At 44.7% G+C, this 20551-nt stretch overlaps 7 protein-coding genes across 10 annotated transcripts; 3 read left to right on the top strand and 4 right to left on the bottom strand.

Annotated features, from left to right (window-relative positions):
* Nucleotides 1-95: 95 nt before the first annotated feature.
* BCIN_11g03650 (hypothetical protein) lies at nt 96-3593 on the top strand. Of its 3 annotated transcripts, XM_024695973.1 has the most exons (5): nt 96-582; nt 654-1152; nt 1424-2174; nt 2266-3258; nt 3319-3593. In XM_024695973.1, the coding sequence occupies exons 1-5, from the start codon at nt 430-432 to the stop codon at nt 3329-3331; spliced, it is 2409 nt and encodes an 802-aa protein (XP_024551775.1). In that variant the 5' UTR covers nt 96-429; the 3' UTR covers nt 3332-3593. The 3 variants fall into 3 exon arrangements, with proteins under 3 accessions (XP_024551775.1, XP_024551776.1, XP_024551774.1); XM_024695972.1 differs by having other exon boundaries at nt 2266-3593; XM_024695974.1 differs by having other exon boundaries at nt 1326-2174; nt 2266-3593.
* A 1-nt stretch (nt 3594) lies between these two features.
* Nucleotides 3595-4848, bottom strand: BCIN_11g03640 (hypothetical protein). The gene is made up of 3 exons (XM_001556853.2): nt 4564-4848; nt 3929-4447; nt 3595-3831 (listed from the first exon to the last, which is right to left on the bottom strand). The coding sequence occupies exons 1-3, from the start codon at nt 4655-4657 to the stop codon at nt 3644-3646; spliced, it is 801 nt and encodes a 266-aa protein (XP_001556903.1). The 5' UTR covers nt 4658-4848; the 3' UTR covers nt 3595-3643.
* Nucleotides 4849-5142: 294 nt separating this feature from the next.
* BCIN_11g03630 (hypothetical protein) lies at nt 5143-8024 on the bottom strand. The gene is made up of 2 exons (XM_001556852.2): nt 7791-8024; nt 5143-7608 (listed from the first exon to the last, which is right to left on the bottom strand). The coding sequence occupies exons 1-2, from the start codon at nt 7958-7960 to the stop codon at nt 5331-5333; spliced, it is 2448 nt and encodes an 815-aa protein (XP_001556902.1). The 5' UTR covers nt 7961-8024; the 3' UTR covers nt 5143-5330.
* A 107-nt stretch (nt 8025-8131) lies between these two features.
* BCIN_11g03620 (hypothetical protein) lies at nt 8132-11276 on the bottom strand. Its single transcript, XM_024695971.1, has 5 exons — nt 9579-11276; nt 9449-9526; nt 9224-9396; nt 8509-9173; nt 8132-8455 (listed from the first exon to the last, which is right to left on the bottom strand). Exons 1-5 carry the CDS (start codon nt 11041-11043, stop codon nt 8413-8415), a joined length of 2424 nt encoding a protein of 807 aa, XP_024551773.1. The 5' UTR covers nt 11044-11276; the 3' UTR covers nt 8132-8412.
* Nucleotides 11277-11450: 174 nt separating this feature from the next.
* Nucleotides 11451-14961, top strand: BCIN_11g03610 (hypothetical protein). Its single transcript, XM_024695970.1, has 4 exons — nt 11451-12234; nt 12321-12791; nt 12844-13389; nt 13442-14961. Exons 1-4 carry the CDS (start codon nt 11503-11505, stop codon nt 13508-13510), a joined length of 1818 nt encoding a protein of 605 aa, XP_024551772.1. The 5' UTR covers nt 11451-11502; the 3' UTR covers nt 13511-14961.
* A 424-nt stretch (nt 14962-15385) lies between these two features.
* Nucleotides 15386-16384, top strand: BCIN_11g03600 (hypothetical protein). Of its 2 annotated transcripts, XM_001556849.2 has the most exons (2): nt 15386-16162; nt 16214-16384. In XM_001556849.2, exons 1-2 carry the CDS (start codon nt 15778-15780, stop codon nt 16318-16320), a joined length of 492 nt encoding a protein of 163 aa, XP_001556899.2. In that variant the 5' UTR covers nt 15386-15777; the 3' UTR covers nt 16321-16384. The 2 variants fall into 2 exon arrangements, with proteins under 2 accessions (XP_001556899.2, XP_024551771.1); XM_024695969.1 differs by having other exon boundaries at nt 15386-16384.
* A 1527-nt stretch (nt 16385-17911) lies between these two features.
* BCIN_11g03590 (hypothetical protein) lies at nt 17912-20349 on the bottom strand. The gene is made up of 7 exons (XM_024695968.1): nt 19852-20349; nt 19723-19795; nt 19621-19664; nt 19450-19565; nt 19292-19385; nt 19200-19235; nt 17912-19126 (listed from the first exon to the last, which is right to left on the bottom strand). Exons 1-7 carry the CDS (start codon nt 20190-20192, stop codon nt 18094-18096), a joined length of 1737 nt encoding a protein of 578 aa, XP_024551770.1. The 5' UTR covers nt 20193-20349; the 3' UTR covers nt 17912-18093.
* Nucleotides 20350-20551: the final 202 nt, after the last annotated feature.

Genomic DNA, 20551 nt, shown 5'->3' with positions numbered 1-20551 from the left:
GATCGCGGGGGATATTTTCTCAAATGTCGTTTTGCTCGGATGGCTTCCTTCATTCCTAATTCCTGATCCCTAATCCCTAATCCCTAATCCTAACTGCACCAGTGCCCCCTCCCAAATTCTCCTAATTCAATATTGCAATCCATCCGAACGGTCAAGAATTCCACTTCTTAATGTGCCTCTATAACGACCATTGTTCTTCGCCACGTCTTTCTCCCATGGCTTCGAACAAAATTCTCTTTGACTAAAACAACGTCAGGTGTTCTTGGAGTTTTGATTGTTTATTTGGGGATAGTGCAATCAGATCAGTACAACTTTAATTCTGGCGACGATCTCTCAACGATAACCCACCCCGACGATGATAAGCCTTACAAGAGTCTGGCGCCACAACTATAAAAACCACCCTTCCAATTCAATATTATAACTTTGTCGATGGACACGGCAGATTTGTTCAGACAAGCCTTAGGCTCTGTCAATAGAGCTCGCGATGCGAAGTCCCTTCACGCAAGAGAGAGTTCGCACGAAAGCGAGGATAATTCACCGAGGATCGCACATACCTTGACTGCTTGTTGCAGATGCCGCCAGGTTTGTAATACACCAGCCGTTCTACCAATTTGTAGCATGAATACACTGATGACATTTATGTAATTCTTCAGAGGAAAACAAGGTGTGATCCCAACCTACCACGATGCCTGCCTTGCGAGCGTGCGGGGGCAGTGTGCGAGTACTTCGATACGACGAAAGGCAAGAAAATCTCTAGGACATATGTGATAAAACTGCAAGAAAAAGTTCGCGCACTGGAGATGGAACTTAGTCAATTGGTTGAAGAAGAGGGGAATTCCCCAGACTCGGAAGATATTGTACGCCCTGGAGGCTTGATCCGACTCAACGACGATGATGAGACGCCGCGATTCTTAGGGCCCTCGAGTGGCATTGCGATGACTCGGATAGTGATGGAGGAGGCAAAGAAATACACAGATACCAGGAGTATACGAGAGCTCGTGCCTGAAGTGCGACAACGTCGAACTCCTGCACAGTCGCCAGATACAGTCTCGGAACGAAAGAAATCTTACCCTATGATTTCTGCTGTACCGGCGCCAACATTACCAAGCCGGCTAGTGACCGATAAATTGGTGGAGGTATTTAGTCAGAAAGGTCAGTCAATGAATTTCTTTCAATCTTTTTGTTTTGCCGAATAGTGAATTGCTTCATAGCACTTGTGTTTTTCGTGATAACAATGGTGAATGTGAAGGATAAAGGCGAACTGAGTGAAGATTCAAGAATATGCGTGTTTTTTTCAAGCTGCTAACCATGCTTTGGCGAAGAAGCCTTATCACATATGGCCGATTGTGAGCTCGATTTTGGCTTTTACCCTCCTCCGCATTGTGACGTTGAACTCCTCTAATTTTCGCTAACCACAACACAGCCCAGTATATGCTCCCTACTTTACACGAGCCCACGTTCGCCAAGAATCTTCAAGAAGTTTATGATGGAGATAACGATCCATACAAGAATTTCGTCCTTCGCATGGTTCTGGCTATAAGCATGCAAAAGCTGGACCTGCAGTATGCAGGCCTTGCTGATAGCTATTATCTGGCTGCTATGGGATACATTGAAGATGTTATAAGAGCGAAAGACATCAAGACACTACAGTGCCTTGTTCTGATCGCCCAATATTCTATGCTTACACCCACTCGCACTGCTATATACTATATTGTTGGACTTGCCACGAGACTGTGCCAACAGTTAGGTCTAGCTGAAGAAAAGACCATTACTCAAGGAGTATCTATCGGACTAGTTGATCCTCTACAACTTGATATGCGGCGAAGGCTCGCTTGGATTGTTCTATCTATGGAGCTTGGCTTAGCGCAGTCGATGGGCAGACCAAATGCTTTCGCAACTGGGAGAGACCACTTGGACATACAGTTCTTCCAAACAGTAGATGATGAGTACATAACATCTAATGGTGTCCTTCCTGGTCCCATGTCAGATAAGAAGCGGTTAGCCATCCATTTCTTTCGGATGAGACTGTTGCAAGCAGAAATTCGAAGAACGCTTTATTTGCGAAAAAGAACCGAGCCGAAGAATGAGGAGCATCCTTGGTATGCCCAGATGCTTCAGAAATTGGGAGATTGGCTCGAGGCTTCTCCTGAAAAGCCCCCATGGAGCAAAACTTGGTAGGAAACATTTTCCTACTCAATGATAGTCGCATGCGACCATTTGAATGTTAATATCCTCAAAACACGGTTGTGCTGATATACTTTTTAGGTTTAATGGGAGGTATAATACAATGATTATCTTTTTGTTTCGTCCTTCACCTCAGGTTCCCCAGCCATCCTATCATTCCGCGATAATGTGTTATGACGCAGCTTCAAGTAATATTAGGACGCAAAGCGATCAAATAAAAACTGCCATGATAGACCTGACATGGCCATTCCTCCTATCGCTATTCATGGCTATAAACACAGTATTATGGTCTATTTCATATTCTGAAGTACGTGCTCTTCATACGAAGGAAGAGCTTGAAGAGCACATTTCTCTAGCTTTAGACATCGTTGCACGTTCTCGCGAACGGTGGCCAGGAACTCAAGCAACATCGGAACTTTACATGACTCTCACCAAGGCATGTCTCAAAAGCTATGAGCTTGGCGATAATTCGCTTTCATCCTTTTCTGCCACTTCCCCATCGCTAACAGACGCAAACTCGCCGTCTGCATCCGAACACTCTAGCGCAACATCAACCTCACTTCCTCAATCGCAGCATAATGCACAGCTTAACAATGCATATCAATCCCCCCCACGATTCGGATACGTCTTCAACCAAATGCCAGAGCAGATACCTCCATATGACTACAACCATCCGTTACCTCCACTGCAACCGTCCTTTCGGTCCAATTCAATCTTTGTGAGTCCCTCTAGTGGACAGTCCGATCGTCGATTCAGCTATTTTCCACCAGAATTTACACAACCACAGCAGCCACAATCTTATCCTATGCCTTGGACACCTGTCTCAAATACACAGCAGCATCAGATGCCACCTCAAGCGCCGCTGCCACCAATGCAGCAGTCGTTAGTAAATAATATGCCTTATTTTTCGCAACCTGAATACTACAGCTTTCCACCTCATTTGTTCTCACAGGACAACCTCGAAGCAGGACTGAGATCAGGCAGTTTGAGTCAAGAGCAACAAACAGAATTGATGCACAGCTTAGAGACTGAAGGATTAACGGAGATTAACAACTTTATGAATCCCGTCCCACAGTATGAGCACCCCATCAAATATGAACAATGATCTGATTGATGGATAACCTTTGGGGTTAGGTTTCGATCATAAGTAGCAGAGTAAAAAAACAATGTCTGTATCATGGCCACGCTCCCCGCGGCGCTTAAATGTGTTATTGCGATTTGCCATTTTATTTAATATTCACATCGAGATCAGCGAACGAGCTACGAAATCATTACTCGGTGTTAGGTGTTGAGTGCTGGGTTTTACAGAAGGGGTCAACTTCACAGTGTCATGGGCTCTTTACACATATATCTATCATTCAAATCTTCATGTCGAAAACTGTACTCTACGTAGCTACTCATGAAATGCATTCAGAGAACCAAATATTATGCTTTGCATGCTACTGCTGTATGCTGTTATCTATACCTTCTTTCCCTGGGCTTCGAACGCCTCTTCCACTGCGTCGGCCATTTCTCCTAAAGTGCTGAACTTCCATGCATAAACGACTTCATCCTTCAACTTTTCATAATCCTGTCCTTCATTTCCCCTATCAATCCAAACTCCAGTCATATTCATTTTCTTCACAGGCACATGATCGGCTCGCAAACCTAAATTAGCATTATCAGTAGCGTTCGTCCCATTGAAATATTCTCCAAATCCTTCTCGTCCGATCGCAGTCCAACATGATAAGAAGGGGAAACTCACTCTGCGCTGTGTGCAAAATCTCCTCCTTCTTGACCCCCAAATCCTCTTCAACATGCTCAATCAAAAACTCAAAATTTCTCAAATCAGGCTTATAACTCCCGATTCTCTGAGCCGTGTACACTGCATCCCATCCTACATCTATATTATTCCTGATCGTCCCTTCTATAGACTCTTCATTGATATTCGACAAAATCACAAGTTTGTAATGCTTGTGCAATTTCTGCAGCGCGGACACGGTGTCGGGAAATGCGGGCCAGTTTGGAATCTTCTGTGAGAATTCCTGGGCTTCAGATTCGAGAGCGGAGGGGTCGGGAGGAGGGGTCAGGGGGAGCGATTGCGCGAAGGATAGGTAGGCGAGATGCAGGATGGAGGGGTAGGGGAGTGTGGGGTGTGTTTTTTGGAGATGGTGTTCGTGGGTTTGGAAGGTTTGGAGGGTGGAGGCGCGGGAATTGAGGGTGTGGGATTTGAGGGGTTCGGGGAGTCGCGAGAGGAGGGGGTGGAGTCCGGTGAAGAGTCCGCCTGGAAAGGGGGAGGGGTTAGTTCTTTGGTAGGGAAGGGGGAGAGCTGGTGGGTATGGGGATCTGGTTCATTGCAGCGATGGCGAGAAGAGGTAATTAGAGAAGTAGGAAACGCACCTTTCTCGTCGACCAACGTAGAATACACATCAAAAGATAACAATTTAAAATCAGTGAGCTGCCTCGGATCATGGGGATCAACTTTCCCGGCCATTGTGTTGGAACTCGCTGATGCTTTTATTTCAATACTTCAATACTTCCAGTGATCCGAGATCTCAATGTCAATGCATGCACAATAAAACAAACCAATACATCAATTACCCCAAGGTTAAAAACAAGCGCAAACCACCTTTTATAGAGCCCCCCTCACTCTCTTGCTTACAATATCACCTAGGTATTAACACCGAAGCACAAACAGAAAGATGACAAGAAACCCCGCACTGAGCCAGGCACCGACAGTGATCTACAGGCTCAGCGTTACGTTCGCCTTGCATACGACGTCAATATAGACGCATGTATGGTACCACGGTTCTCCAACCGGGAAGCACGACTCTAAGCTTCCACGGGTAAATTGGATTAGATTGATGTCGAGCGCAGGGCGCCCGTGATATGCAATGGAGATCGGTTCTTCGATCTACCCCTGCGATTATTTTGGAGGTAGGGTGCTACATATTCAATTCATCACTAAAAAATCATTTCTGTCGCTTGATGGCTTGATTAATGTATTCTAAACTCATGATACGCTAAGGTGAGAGTTGTCAATTCTCTTGGATGACACGCTAATCGCAAATACATATACACGTAACTGTGGCCTCATTTCCTCGTAATTTGCCGCATGTCCAGATTCGTGTACCCAATTGATATTTAGCGCGAACCGAGACAGGCAATCAGTCGACTTCTTCCTCAATCCTCTCGAACTCCTCATCGCCTTCCCCCTCCCTATCAAGCTTCGAGGTTTGGGTGGCAGCTTCTGGCCCATTAAGGCCACCCACACCACTTTTGCCCTTCCCCCTGACACCTCTCTTCTTTTTCTTCAACCCAGTACCATCACCCCCAGGGGGCGCTTCCCGGATCCATCTAACAATAGCTTGAGCTCTATCCGTGCTGATAGGATACTCTTTTCCATCTTCCTGCGCCCATCGCTTAGGCATTTCTCTTCCCTCGGCCTTCCTAGCTTCCTCTTCCTGTCTTCTCTGTCTAGCTGCTACTGCTGCATGAAAACTAGCTTCATCATGAACACGATCATCTTCCAGTGCTTCCATGATAGCTTGCTGCTTTAATCTCTCTTTCTTTTCTGCGGCTGTCTCTTTTTGTTGGTTGCTCGGACTTTGACCTGGTAATGGCGCGGGTGCGCAAAGAGTTTCCCATGATGCGGCGAGAGAAATCCAATTGTCATTACGACGGATCACTTCAATCCAGTCGGCGCGAGACGGTGATCTTGAGGCTTGGAAAATAGGATAGCCGTCGCAAACACGAGCAAGTCGCGCAACCATATGGGCATGGCGCTGGAGTTCACGAGCGGAGGTCTGCACGAGACAGTGACAAAGTAACAGAGAATGAAGGGCATCGGTTAGAAGGGGGTGATAGGTAAGGGCTTCATGGCAATCGGCCTGGGCAAGTATGTGTTGGGCTGCCTCAGATTGGGATGCGCGAAGTTGTTGCTTAGTTGTTAGAGCTGTGGCTGTTTCTGGGTAAGGAGGAAGATCGGCTGGCGGAGTGGAAGAGAATAGAGATGATATTTGGTAGACCTTGGGCGGAGGTAGAGAAGGTAAATCGGGTGGTCGAGAGGTGCTAGATTGAGGACGACTTCTTCCGTTATGGCCATTATGAGGCACGAGTGCATCAGACAATTGGCCATTACTCAATGAGGCGTTGCTTTCCAAATCAAGGCCCCGCTTACTATGCTTGCTTTGAGGTGGTCGAGGAATCTTGTAACCATTGGCAGCTAGATTTACCTTGCGAACGAATTCTTCCGTGATCTCAGCTGGAAGGCCAGGGGTGTAGTCTAGGTGCGACAGATATGCTACATAATCTCTTAAAGCCCTCTTTGCATTTGTCTTCACAACTTTCCGTGCCTCCAGGCGTTTTCGATGTGCTTCCTTGTCAGCTGCGGATAGCTCGGGCTCTTCATTTGACGTGCCGTTCACACCATTCGTCTTTCCATTAATTTTCTCTCCATTACTTGTGTCTCGATTACTTGTCGCTTCATTGGAGGACCAGGGACTATTCGTGGCCTTGTCTATAGCGTCGAATGTAAATAAGTCACCTTGATGGTGGGACGAAGGTGGTAGAGCAGCATTAACGTGTTGACATGCAATAGTTAAGTAAACACCGGCACGGTGAAACAGAAGTTGGGTCTCAAGACTACTCGGGTGGTCCTCTTCATCTAACTTAAAGTCGTCTCTCCATCTACCACCATTGTTTCGCTGAGCCTCGGCGGCAGCTTCACTTGCCAGCTGTATTTGCTGTCGGCCTGCCTTATGTTGGTTCTGATAATATCTACAGACTGATAAAGCAGAAGTAAGATCTTGCGCCGCTCCCACAAAATCCTCCTTGAATATCTTAGTAACGGCCCGAGTCCTTAATATTTCGCCTTCACTTGGCCTATCTGCTATTACTTCATCCAATGGTGTTAAACTTGTACATTCCGCCAACTGCCGCGAAGGAATCTTCTCGTGAAAAAAATGAACATATTTGGCATCCGAATCATTGGGATTTCTCTGTAGGACAAGCTGGGCCACATCCTCCAGCGTAGAAGCAGATTGCATCGTCGCGACACTACATGCAATCTCATCCAGATGATATGCCTTGGATAACTTTTGTGTAGCCTGTTCCCGCATTCGATGTTTTCGTTCCTTGCTCAATTTCGCATTCCCCCCTCCTCCCCCAATGCCCAGGCCCAGCGCCGTCCCCCCATTCCCTAATAAGCCATTTCCAGCATTCAAAGAATTCGAGAGAGAAGAAGATGTTACACCACTGGCGGCGCGCACTGCGAGATTCGTGGCTTCGTCAACAAGCTGTCGGATTTTGAGGATATCGAAGAAGACCGCGGGGTCAATCGGTCGGGGTCGAGGCAGGGCATAATTATTATTCGCGAGAGCTTCTAGAACTTCAGGGGGCAATTGTAGCCATGGCCCATGGAAAGAAGAGATATAACGCCAATGTCTGCGAGGAAAATGTTAGTAAGATGGTTTAACTATAAATGCGGGACGCGCATTGAGGCAGATTGAAAAAAATGATGATGCACAATTTCGCCTCATGAGTTCAGGCATGGCATCTGCAAAACAGCCATGACATCTGCGCATAATTGTATAATAGGGGATTGATATTGTAAACAATTGACATACTTGTTGCGACAAATAATAAGTGCAGATGTTGAGGGTTGTTGCGTGGGCTTGGTATCCTTTGATTTCGACTTTGTTGATGTAGTTGATGTTGGTAATGGCGCAGAAGCCGCAGGAACCTGGATTTCTGGGGAATCGCCGTTATTCTGGCTCTTATTCTTCTTCTTCGCCATGATTAAGATATATCTTCAGTTAGATTGGAAAATAATAAATCATGGTAATACCAAAATCCCTCCCGAGACAAAATTTGGTTGATAGCACAAGCAATTTCAACCGAGATTTTTGCACGCTATGAAATATATGTCCATCTTTCAGATGGTATATACGGTTCTTTGATCTCCATCTGAGGTATATTCAATAAGAAAGTACGGCCAGGCTTTCATAATCATCTTTCATTATTTCGACAAAGTAATTACGACTATATAAAACACCATCTCGTATCTTCTACTTTCGGTTTCGCTACTGGTCTTCTAAAGCCGAACTGCGCTAGGGATATACCAGAAGATTCAACACGAGGAAAACGCCAATGCGACCGCGCAACGCTATGATTTCACCCGCTGAATGCATAAAACCCGTGGATATTAAACGTGATAATATGATAATAAACTATTTCATGTCCTGTTCTTTAAGAACTGAGAGCAAGACATGCATCGACTGCGAGACCAACCCTAAATCAACAATTAGTATGACAGTTTCCAGGGGAAGTTTTCTTCAACCTCACCTTCCCTCTTTTTGAGTAACCACATCGCTAATAATTTCTCTGTCTAAATCTGGAAACATTCCTGCAAGAGTCTCTACAACATTCTCGTGCTCTGCGCGCTGAAGACGATGTGCCTCTGCAGCCTCGGCACTTGCTTGTCTTGCAGCTGCATCTTCGGCTGTCATTCTATTCCTAGCGTTTGATTCACGTTCACTAGGCCTCCGGTGTGGGGGCTGAAGCCCGTCCATGCTTACTCGTGGCGACGGTGTCATTCGCGGTGTGCTCCCCGGGTTAGGGGTCCTCGCGGGCCCACTGTAGGGGGAAGGGTCATCTGAGAACATTCTTCCTATGGAAGAAAGTGGTTTCTGAATAGTACGAAGCAGACCGCTCATGGCAGCTTTCTCGTCTGCGCCATCCCCAGCTTCATATTCGCTTGATGATGTTGATTTTCTGGGGGCTGACGACTCGCCTTCCATGGAGTGTCGAGGCGTTACTTCGGGACGGCTAGGAGCGGATTTCTCGGAAAGCTGTGTTGGTGGACTGTTTTCGACAGGACTTAACGCAACTTCAGCTTGATGCTTTTCGGCAATGGCGGATACGGCGGCTTCGACATTTCTTTCGAAGTCTTCATCGCTTATTGTAAGAGTTGTTCGGTCCAGATTTTCGATGAATTGGACAGCGCCCATCTTCGAAGGTGTTAATTTTATAATGCGCAGATATACTGGAGATGGCTTACCAAAGATGAAAGATAATATCCTGCCTCTCCTCCTAGCTTTTCTTGATTTCTAAACCTAAGAATATATTGAACGTTGGATACAAGATGCTCGGGGTTCGCTTGAAGGACGACGTAGATTAGGAGAGGCATAAATGAATCTGCCGAAGAATCGGTCTTTGAATGCTTGAGTAGCCCTGATTGAAATTAATAAGAATGTTCAGTAAAATAGCCATCTTGAGGAGTTACCAAAAATCACTTTGCAACAGTTGAGAACACATATTATCTTGTCCCGTGGAGCTCTGTAAGTTTTTATCTTCAGGATCTCTATTGGCATTATTAGCAGTAATATTTAATCTTACATGACTGCCAATCTTACCTTGTTGTGCCAAAATTAAGAACCGTTTTCCACTTTCGCCAACTGGTGGTATATCTAAATGCTCTTCTTTCACCCAACCATATATGCTGACTTTCTGCGCAAGAATGTCATCTCTCTCGACATCTTCTTGATGTTGTCCTCGTCGACCGGGACCCATGGGCCGATCAGCACCCCGCCTTCTTGGCTTTGCACCTGGAATAGGCTGGGGTGGAGGAATTGCCGGAGAGAAGGTTTGCGTATATAGCCTATTCATCACTAGTTTTTCCATGCCTTCACGCGCATTATCAAACTCTGCATCCGAAACTTCACGCCACACCTCGCATTGGGCCATTTTATTGGTGATAAAAGCCAAGAAATCGCCTATTATTTTAACTTGTTCATGTACCATCCACTGCTTCTTTGCAAATTCCTGTAAAAATGACCGTAAGAACTTTGCTACGGGGTCCGCTGTTCTGTGCCTCAGCTGTTCCAAGAATCGATGAAAATCAAAAGGTAGGTCCGGCTCAGGTTCTGGCTCCGGAGGTGGGGGCCGATGCAAAGGAGGGGGTGATAACGGGGTATCTGTGGAGGAGTAACGATCTTCCTGCATTTTACCAAAGCTACGTATAGAGTCGGGTTTCGGTGGGACAGCTGGGCCGACGTCAGAGTCGTTCCTCGTTCGTTGACCTGATGAAGGAGCTGATGATATTTGTAAATCACCTAGGCTTTGACTTAAAACATTTGCATTCAAAGGTTCCAGGCTCGATTTGCGAGGTGGGTGTTGTACTGGACTGCCAAGAAGCGGGCCAGCAAACTCAAGACGAGGAGACATAACTTCTTCATGCCCTGGGCCTTGTCCATCCTCGCCGAATTGGTCCATTATGCTTTGTATTTCTGACCTAGACCCTCCCTCTCGCTCGTCCTCACTTGCGCTGTTTTTTTCGTCAAAACCTGCGTCAGATCTCGTAGGTGATCTATCCAATCTCTCCGCCTGTAGATGATGTGTTCTTGCAGTCGACGCAGATCGTGAAGGAGGCCGAGAGGTGCCAGGTGTCTTTGGGGTAGGATCCAGATACGTTTGATCAACTAGTGATATGTTCTGTGTAGAAATATTCGGGGGTCGGGTTTGAACGGGTTTCAAAGTTGCAGTAGATGATTCCATATCTTGCGGTACAGGCTCCTCGTTGGTCGCGGTCCGTAGCTCGTCCATGGTGTTTCCTTCCATACCTTTGCCCTTTCCCTTATCTTTCAGTGAATCCAAGGTATTATCTAGTGTCGTATGAGAAGTGACTTCCGCTGGCTCGCTTCCGTCTGCCAACAGTGTCTCTTTGCCAGCATCCTGGTCCTCCATGCCCTTACTGGTTGACGAGGCTGGCTCAGCGTTGTGATTGTCAAGCTTTTCATTCGAGCTCACCGTCGATGGGAGCCCCTGTGATAGTCCATCTGGAACCTGAACAATTTCCGCCGACTGTCTGGGAGACGACATACATCCGCGAGCGCCTCTGATCGGCGTTTATGTAACTGTAGGATTGGCGGGGTATTCGAGCTTCAAGGCCCAGGGTATCTTGGAGCTTCGAGAAGAGGTTTCGTAGATTCGGAGAGTGTACTCGAGTATTTCAAGAAGGATATTGAGAGCCAGGCATCGAAATGATTATTTCTCTTCTTATTGGACAAGATAATAAATTATCTTGGATGCTTAAGTTTCGTCAACCCTCGACCGGGAAGTAATCTGGTCGATTCGCTAAAATGACGATCCGTAGTGCAGCACGAGGTTGAACTTAAAAATAAATTTAAAAGTCAATTTGATCCTTATCAATATCAATAACCAATATAAAATCAAGCACCAAACGACCGCACAACCTTGAAAATACCTTGGTGATCTGTTCTATCCACGAAGTGAGTGGATTTGGTCAATTAGGAATTTACGAATCTAACAAGTTCGCAAATGTGTGGTATTTACGCGTCGATATCCACGCGAGGATTGCAAACTCCGAGTCATGCTTTGAAACACTCTCTTTGCGACAGAGGTCCTGATCACACAGGTTTGTCACAGTCAAATTACACTTCAAGTGATGGAACACAATACTTCTTATCTTTTTTATCAACTGTTTTGGCCCTGAGGGGAGATCATATCACTCCACAGCCATTTGGTGGTTCAATCGGTGTTGACGCGTCTACTACCAACTCTGGCTCAATCCTTTGCTGGAATGGTGAGGCATGGAAGGTTGGTGGCGAACTCGTCAATGGTAATGATGGCCAAGTCATATATGAGATGCTTGTAAAAGCTGTTTCAACAACTACCTCGGCATCAGATGCGACACTTGCTGTGGCTAAGAGTTTACGAAGCATTTCTGGGCCGTTTGCATTTGTCTTCTGGGATAGTTTTCACGGCTCAATATATTGTGGCCGGGATCGCCTTGGTCGCAGATCTCTCCTTTACAATGTTGATAATGGATCCGGAGATCTGGGACCATCTGGATCTATAGAGCTCGCAAGTACAGCGGATCCCGCCAGAGGCGATTGGAAAGAAATTGAAGCAGATGGCATTTACAAATTCTCATGTGTTGATAAGAATAAATTTCCTTTATCGACATCTGATTCACAGGATAACTTTCTCTCGAGATCACTATTGCCATATCAAAAGTTCGATTGGGAGGATCCAGAGGCTGATTCGTCGGTGGGTATTCCTTACAATTCTCAAATATTTTGTCGTCTAGCCACGATTCTGTTCCGATAAAGTCAATACTAACTCAAAATTTGCAGGCTCCTTCACTTGGCAAGTTCAACAAAACTATTGAAGATAAAAGTCGTATACTCGGCCTTGATTCCCCATCAGTGGTGTCTTTACGGCATTATCTATGTGAGTCTCTGAAACCTAGGATCTTGACTATTCCTACTCCTCCAAGTATAGGTCACTCTCAAAATGTCAGGCTTGCGATTTTGTTCTCGGGTGGACTTGATTGCACAGTCTTGGCAAGATTGGCACATGATTTATTACCATCAGATCAAGAGATTGATCTCCTCAATGTTGCATTTGAAAATCCTCGTGTCATTAAAGCTGCACAAACCGGACCTCGGCTGAAGAAAGGGGCACAACCTCCGCCTCCGGATACAACTCAAATACTGGATGAGAAAGTTTCTCCATATGAGCTCTGTCCTGATAGAGAAACGGGGAGGAAAGCTCATCAGGAGCTTCGAAGTGTTTGTCCTGGAAGAACATGGAGATTTGTTGCAGTAAGTCAATAGATCAACTCGACATTGGTTCTCAAGAGTTGACATGAAGCAGATAAATGTTCCTTACACAGAAACGATGGATCACAGGTCAAAAATTGTAGACTTGATACGTCCACATAATACCGAAATGGATCTATCAATAGCATTTGCCTTATACTTTGCGTCCCGTGGTGTTGGTTTAGCATCGCAGGCTACTGACACAGAGGAAATCCTGTACACGACACCTGCGCGTGTTCTTCTTTCTGGACTTGGCGCAGATGAACTGTTCGGTGGTTATACACGACATGGAACCGCATTTAATCGGAATGGTTTTTCTGCTCTCTTAGACGAACTAGAATTAGATGTGAATAGACTGGGTAAACGTAACCTCGGTCGAGATGATCGTGTAATTTCACATTGGGGAAGAGAAGCCCGGTTCCCATATTTGGATGAAGACTTAGTCAAGTGGGCTGTCGAGTCTCCTATATGGGATAAATGCGGTTTTACATCTGAATCACGAGACCCTGAGACACCAGATATAGAGCCTGGTAAGAAAGTATTAAGGCTCTTGGCTTATGACTTGGGTATGAAATCAGTTGCTACTGAGAAAAAACGTGCTGTGAGTGTTACCTACCGATTTCATCTTTTTAAACTATTACTTACACCACCAGATACAATTCGGTGCCCGAACAGCAAAGATGGAAATTGGACGAACAAAAGGGACTACATTGATTCCATAACATTTTTCACACATGGGAATTAATTTCATTCAAATATCCTCTCAAACTTCCTCTCAAACTTCTTTCCATTTTCACATCCTCCGTCGGCTATGATGAAAAACCAGATACTGCTGAATCGTTTAGTGTGCCAACGGGAGCTCATTCAGTTGTGATTTTCTTCTCGCGTGTTTAAATCTTGCATTTATGTAAAGTTGGTAACCAGAGAGAAATCATAGGATGCCGTTGGATTCAAACACGGACGTTTATGAAGTAGTAAAGGCAAGCCTGAGCCAACGTATTTCTTATATGATTTCTCACATATAAGAAATACTATCAAATCTCTAGATTCTCTTTAGAGACATAATCATGTGTGGAAATAAATTAAAGATTGTAATCGGAAGTCTTGGGCTCGAAGTGCTTGATTCATGACTATTTCGTTTGGAATTTTCCGAATTGATATTTTCCAAGAAATACCACCGATAGATGAGAAGTTCAACTGAATTAAAGATTAATTCAATCCTATGCATTTCTTCTATGCAATTAATAATTACTCGCTACTCCTATTTCTCCAACACCCCATATTCCCTATTCTATTTTCTTCATTTCACCATCTTCAAAATTTGGCAAAACTTAGCCCAGCAATCTTAATTTTCCGCACTCTCCCCAATTCCGGAAGGCACTACCTGCCCCCCTCTTCCTTCCCTCTATCACCACACCTTCCATTCCCACCTCTCCCACACTCCTCAATATAAATTCCAATAGCTCATTCCCCTCGCCCTGTGTCTATGGCGCAGTGGCACAATAAATGTTAAATTCGTCATACTTTTACATTTCTGCAACCAAGGGGAGTAGACCGTCGTGAGATGCAGATACCTACTAGAGGGGCCCGCTAGTAGGTATCTGTGGAGTTTCTTGTGTTGCGTGGGGTTTGTGGAATATCATATACATAAATGGGCAATTCGTCATACTTGCACATTTATACATTAATATATGTATAGTTACTAAGCGGATTGGAATCTTCGGGTGGGTGTTGTGGATTTGATTCGTGTGGGGATTTAGAGATATAAGGATGTACATCGGACGCGGTGGAACCTTTTTGGATAGTTTGTGGGTGGGGATTGGGATGGATTCCTACAGTTTCTTTTTCAGTTTTTTGATGGGAAATTGGTTGATAGATGGATTAAAGTGGATGTGTTGTATGGGTAGGTGGTCGATTTGAAAAGAATGAGGAAGAGGAAGGCACAAGGAGTGAGGAGTGACGAGTCAAAATGAAGGTACGATTGCATGGTCATCGGCAAGGAGTATATCAATGTGAAATGTCAGTTTCAGGAATTTGTTATGTTTCATCACACCTCTTGACTTTCAGTTGTTTCTTTAGTTTCTTGGTATATATATGTGTGTGTGTACGTGTGTTCACATACATATTTTAACACATCAACACATCCACGATTCAAATCTGCTCAATCCTTCATTTTTCAAATTGAATTGAGGCTCTGGAATTTTGTTTTACTGCTCGGTAAGCTTGCGGCGCTGTTCTGGGCACTTCGACTAAAGGATATATACCTAGACATTCCTCTTCTGATATAAATCAAAAATGCAGCCCTAAATACATATGGGCGGGAAAGGATGTTGTATTTTCTATGATACTACTATCACCTGTAAGTCATTCCAGTGAGTCTAAGTATCACTTCAATTTTAGGAAGATGGAGGCGCGGATCGATCTGACCCAGCCAACGCTTTTGATTTTCGGCTATTGCAATCTTGTTTTCACTTGGTGTGTCGGTACTGGCAGTTTATAACCATATTGATTACTAAAAAAAATAGAAAAAGTACATCTCACTGAAGCGACTATAGCATCATGTTTACTACCTGTCTACCTTCCCTACCTTACCTCAGGGTCTCATGATACATGCACAATCTGAGATCACACATCTAAACCATGCCACTATCTGCTTTTTGGGAAGAGAGGGGATAAGGGGGTATAGTAGTGTGAATAGGACTTGGCATTTACTCAAAGTTGAGTTCATGCGAAATATTTCAAATTTTACTTGCAGATCTCTCTTTTTCAACAAAAGCGTGAGAGAGGCGAAGATCCCAGCTATTCTACCACTCAATTTGAGCTACGCCGCCCTTTCAGTCAAATTAGCTCCTTACTGGTCCCTGCAAAAGTTCATCGTATGTTCAATAATTTTGCTACTGGTTCTCTACACAAAGCCATAAATTTTCTATCCAAGAAATAATCTTCACTACAATTTGTAACCGATTCGCAAATACTTCATAGTTCTATCATGATGGTTTTCAAATCGGAAATTTGTAGTGATGCGGATATGGATCGCACCTTCGAAATTGTGAGCCATGCTTTCGGCCACGATATCGAAGCCGCATTTCCCGCGCACGATACGCCCACGGGCCGAGCACTCGGCTCATCTCGCATGTCGAGCATGAAGAGAACGGAACCTTCCACCACATTTCTAAAAGTTACGGATACTGACAAGGGAATTATGATCGCACAAGCTAAATGGAATATCTACAAGAATACCGCACCTAAGGAAACTGATCTCGATGAAAACTTCTGGGAAACTGACGAGGAGAAATTGTATGCTCAGTTGATGCGTCGAGAATACTTGATTCCTCGTCGCAAAGCAATCGAAGACTCGGGAGGAAACATCTTATGTACAGCTCATCTCTTCGGATATTTGAGATATTTCTGACCGTCGTTTTCAGCGTTAGATATGTTGACTGTCGACCCCAAATATCAAAGTCGAGGAGCAGGTCGTCTCCTTGTAAAGTGGGGAACTTCTATCGCTGATGAGCTCGGTTTCATATTATGACTCTCTATTGTTTGTTCCAAATGATACATTTTCGCTAGATCTCTACCCCTCTCTTCGAAACCCAATCTAATCAAATTATTTAGACCGTGGTCGAGGCAACCGAATCCGGCCGTCCACTCTACGAATCCGAAGGATTCCAATATATCGACCGCTGGGAGACGAGATTCCCCCCAAAGTGGGAGAGTAGAGATAAGCAACAGTTTCTCTGGATGACGAGGCCGGCAAAGCAAAATAACCGAGGTGGAGACTTGCAATGTGAGATACGATGATCAAAGCTGGCTGTGCACGAGAGATTATTTCGAGTTGTTTGAGAATGGAGCTGAAAGGAAAGTTTCTTATTTTGCATATAATACTATATTCTTGTGCACCTCTTGATACTATCATCGTCAATCCATTCCATGATCTTCATCCGTGTGTTGCACGCGCGCACCGCTCCTGTCGTTGGTAGAAAGTTGCACGCACATCTATCTCGTTTTCCAACCTACGTTCGCTGCGTATCTCATTACGAGTGTCGATACTGCCGATAATAGACACCTAGTTATGCATTCACCTTATTTCTTCCGGGGGTTTTTTTTTTTTTTTTTTTTTTTTTTTTTGCGTACTTGACGCTTCTTCGCTAGATATATATCATGAATCTTTCATGTGGCCGTTTTGGAGCGAAACATTGATGGGACATCGCGCGCAAGACTTCTGGTCTGTAGGTTATCTATCTAGAACAGATTTCATGAAAGGTGTAGATAGCGGTGACGATGATCTTAAAGTTTATGAGGACGGATATCGCAATGATAATATTGATTAGAAAATCATCATATCATAGGTATATATATGTATATATATAATCAATAGAGCAAACACTCAATTCATAAGCGAATAGTATAGCTTACAGATCTTAAAACACAAGTCCTAAGAATAAAGTAAAACCGCCAAGCTCTTGTAGATAATTCTTCTCAACCTTGATGCAAAGTGTTGCAAATGATAGTTTTGAGTGAATTGACTAATTAGGGCATTAGATGAGATATTAATATGTAGAATTGTGTGGGATAACCCTGTGATAGTACAATCCGTGATTGACGAAGTGAATGTTTCGTTAATGTAATAAAATCTCTAATACTTTAATCCCATATTGAAACAAGTGTTTTTATAATATATATGAGACTATTCTGTGATACAAAAAGAGCTATATTAAAGGAAATATTAAATTGATTTTAAATTAAAAGATAGTAGATATAATATTTATTTTTATAACAATAACAGGTGTTTCAATAGTTATTATAGAATATAGTCCAAATGTCATGAGAATTCTCAAGATCCTGATGATTTGATTGGCCAATTAGATCCCTGCTAAGCGACGGCGCCGCTAGTTGGCAGTCTAGGGGATAAAAGCTACGCAAGTAATTTTGGGGTGGTAGTACTTCTCGCATTTCATCTAGCGAACAACACACGAAGTGAACATGACAGGAGTGCAAAGATATAGCGGAGTCGCTAATAGATTACGAATGTATTCTCTGGGGTACAAGCCGATTGACTAAGGTGTATACAGAGGATACTTGCACAAATTCAACGGATTATCAGAGGGGGAATTTGCTGTTGATGGTTACCCATACACTCTAAACTAATTTTTTAAATAACTATATATAACATTTTGTCCTTTATATTCTATCAATTTTTTTTACACTTACCGCCTCATAGCATGCAAATCGTATTTTTTGTTTCACATACCAACTTCCCATTCATCACAGCATATAAAATTCGTATCATTCCAACCTCACTAGGTCAATGCCCCTCTTCCTTTTTCTCCTTCCTTACACTCTTCCACTCCAACCCACAGACAGCCAGAAACCCCCCGATAGCACAAGCTGTCGAAACCCAAAATGTCGCCCTCAACCCCTCCGCATACGCCTCCAATACCTTCTCCAATTGTCCCTCCTGCCCCCATGTTTTCAATAGCGCTCTAATCTCCGTAACCCCACTATCCAAGAATGCACTCGCATCTAATCCCGGGACCCTCTCCTCAATCCCCCCTACCAACCTGTTTTGAAACAGCGTCTGCGAAACCGGCACAAAGACCGCTCCACCCAGCGTCATAAACAAAGAAACACAAGATATAGCCACCGGAATCCGCTTGTTTGACATCACCGTCTGCGCGACAATAATCCCGCTCTCGAACCCAACGCCCACACCCAGACCGGTAAGAACCTGGAACCCCGCGTTCCGCGCATACGACGTGGTGACCGACAGCGTGGTTAGTAGCCCGGAGCCAATGGCAAATAACACCATGCAGATGAGCATGATTGGGGTGTAGTACCCGAGTGCGGAGATTGCCGCCCCGGTTCCGGTGGAACTGACTGTGCATGCCAGGAGTAAGGGGAGCATTTGAATTCCAGCGTGCAGGGCCGAGGAGCCTTTGACGCTTTGGAAATAGACGGGGAGGTAGTAGGATAGACTGAAGAAACCGGCGCCGAAGAATGCCGAAAATGCAAATGCGCATACGGTATTGCGGTTTTGGAAGAGATATGGAGGGAGGGTTCCGGCCTCGCCGAGCCGGATTTGCGTACAGATGAATAGGAGGGTGAGAACAGCTGAGGTGACGAAGAGACCGATAATGTGGCCGCTGTTCCAAGGGTAAGTGGATCCCCCCCATTGGAGAGGGAGAAGGAGACAGATTATAGCAGGGATGAGAAGGGAGGCGCCGAGGAGGTCGAGTTTTAAAACTCGTTGCTTGAGGGTTAGGGAGGCGGGGTTACTGGGACGATCGATGTGAAGGATGAGAGATATTACAGCGACGCAGAAGGCTCCTATGGGAAGGCTGGGGGGAGGGGTGAGTTAGTTGGTGTTTATTGAGGATCTGAACTTGAGCCAGAGGGTTTTGATATTCTTACTTGATGTAGAAGCACCAGCGCCAGGACAATTTATCGCTATTCGAGAAGGTCAGTGGGTTTATAGATGCTCTGTCTGTAAATAGAACACTTACGTAAAGACACCGCCGAGTAATGGTCCAGCGACTGATGCTATTCCCCACATGCTACTAATGATGCCCATTGCCAGCGGCCTCTTCCGCAGTGGTACTTCTCAAGTCAGTTTTGCATATCTTAAAGAAAGCACTTGACGTTGAAGCAAGTTAGAACTTACAACTATATACAACAATAATGATTGAACCCGTAAACAGACCTCCCACTCCCGCACCAGCGATGGCTCGGCCAATGATAAGCATATTACTGCTGATTGCCGTAGCACATATTAAGGAGCTGTATATTGATCTGTCAGTACGTAGGACTGATAGCGCAAGTGCTGACTGCTTACCCAAGCTCGAAGATGGCAATGGCAGTCAGGAAGGTACATTTGATCTACCAAATAGTTAGCCAACAACCGGTTCTTTATCTGAGAAACGCAGTGCACACGCACACTGAAGATAGAGTATATTCTCCCAAAACTAGGCTGCAACGCCGCTTTCGTAAGTAAGTAGCTTGATCCATACCTGCAGACATTAGCAGTCACTCATACATATAAACCTTGAAATATCAATACACTCACCAGCCAATATCTCCTGTACTCTTGAAATGATCCGTAATCTTCGGAATCGCAGTAGAAATAATCGTCTGATCCAGCGCCACCAAAAACACAGCCAAACACAGCGCCAGTATAATAGTAACGAGTTTGAGACCCTCGGGGTACTGCGGCTCGCTACTTACGCTGGCTTGTTGTTCTGTCGCGGCTGGAGAAGAGTCTTTAGAAATCATGCTTACAACAGGTTCTTTTTGAGAAAAGGAACCGCGTGCCTCAATTTTGTCTATCTTCTCTCTGTCTGATGAAGAAGTAGGATCAGTAGCAATGGTTGCAGCCTTATTTGAGACTTTCATGTTGCCCATTTCCATATCCCGTGTAAGTGAGATAGGTGCTTGTTTGCACAGCCAAATCAGTAGAGACAGATACTTGTCTCTTAGGGCTCGTTGTACTGACACGTAAATCTACCGCAAGCTATCTAGGAATTACTCGAGGCAATACTGTTCGATACAGTTTCACGAATTTATCGCGCACAAAAGCAATCAAGACCCCAAATCACCAGAATCCCCCTCCATCACCAACCCGTTTCCTCTCTACCCTCGATTATTTAGACCAATAAGAAGCGTCTGATAAGCTTGGCACTAATCACATGAGAGGGTCTCTGGCCAACAGATCTTGCACCAATAGCAGGCAGTACGTAAAAGGGAATTGTGTTGTATCTCGTATCGCA

Source organism: Botrytis cinerea, chromosome 11 (genome assembly GCF_000143535.2).
Source record: "Botrytis cinerea B05.10 chromosome 11, complete sequence".
In the NCBI taxonomy this organism is placed as follows: Eukaryota; Fungi; Ascomycota; class Leotiomycetes; order Helotiales; family Sclerotiniaceae; genus Botrytis; species Botrytis cinerea.
The sequence above is the reverse complement of the archived record's forward strand: the minus strand, read 5'-3'. Positions and strand labels throughout refer to the sequence as shown.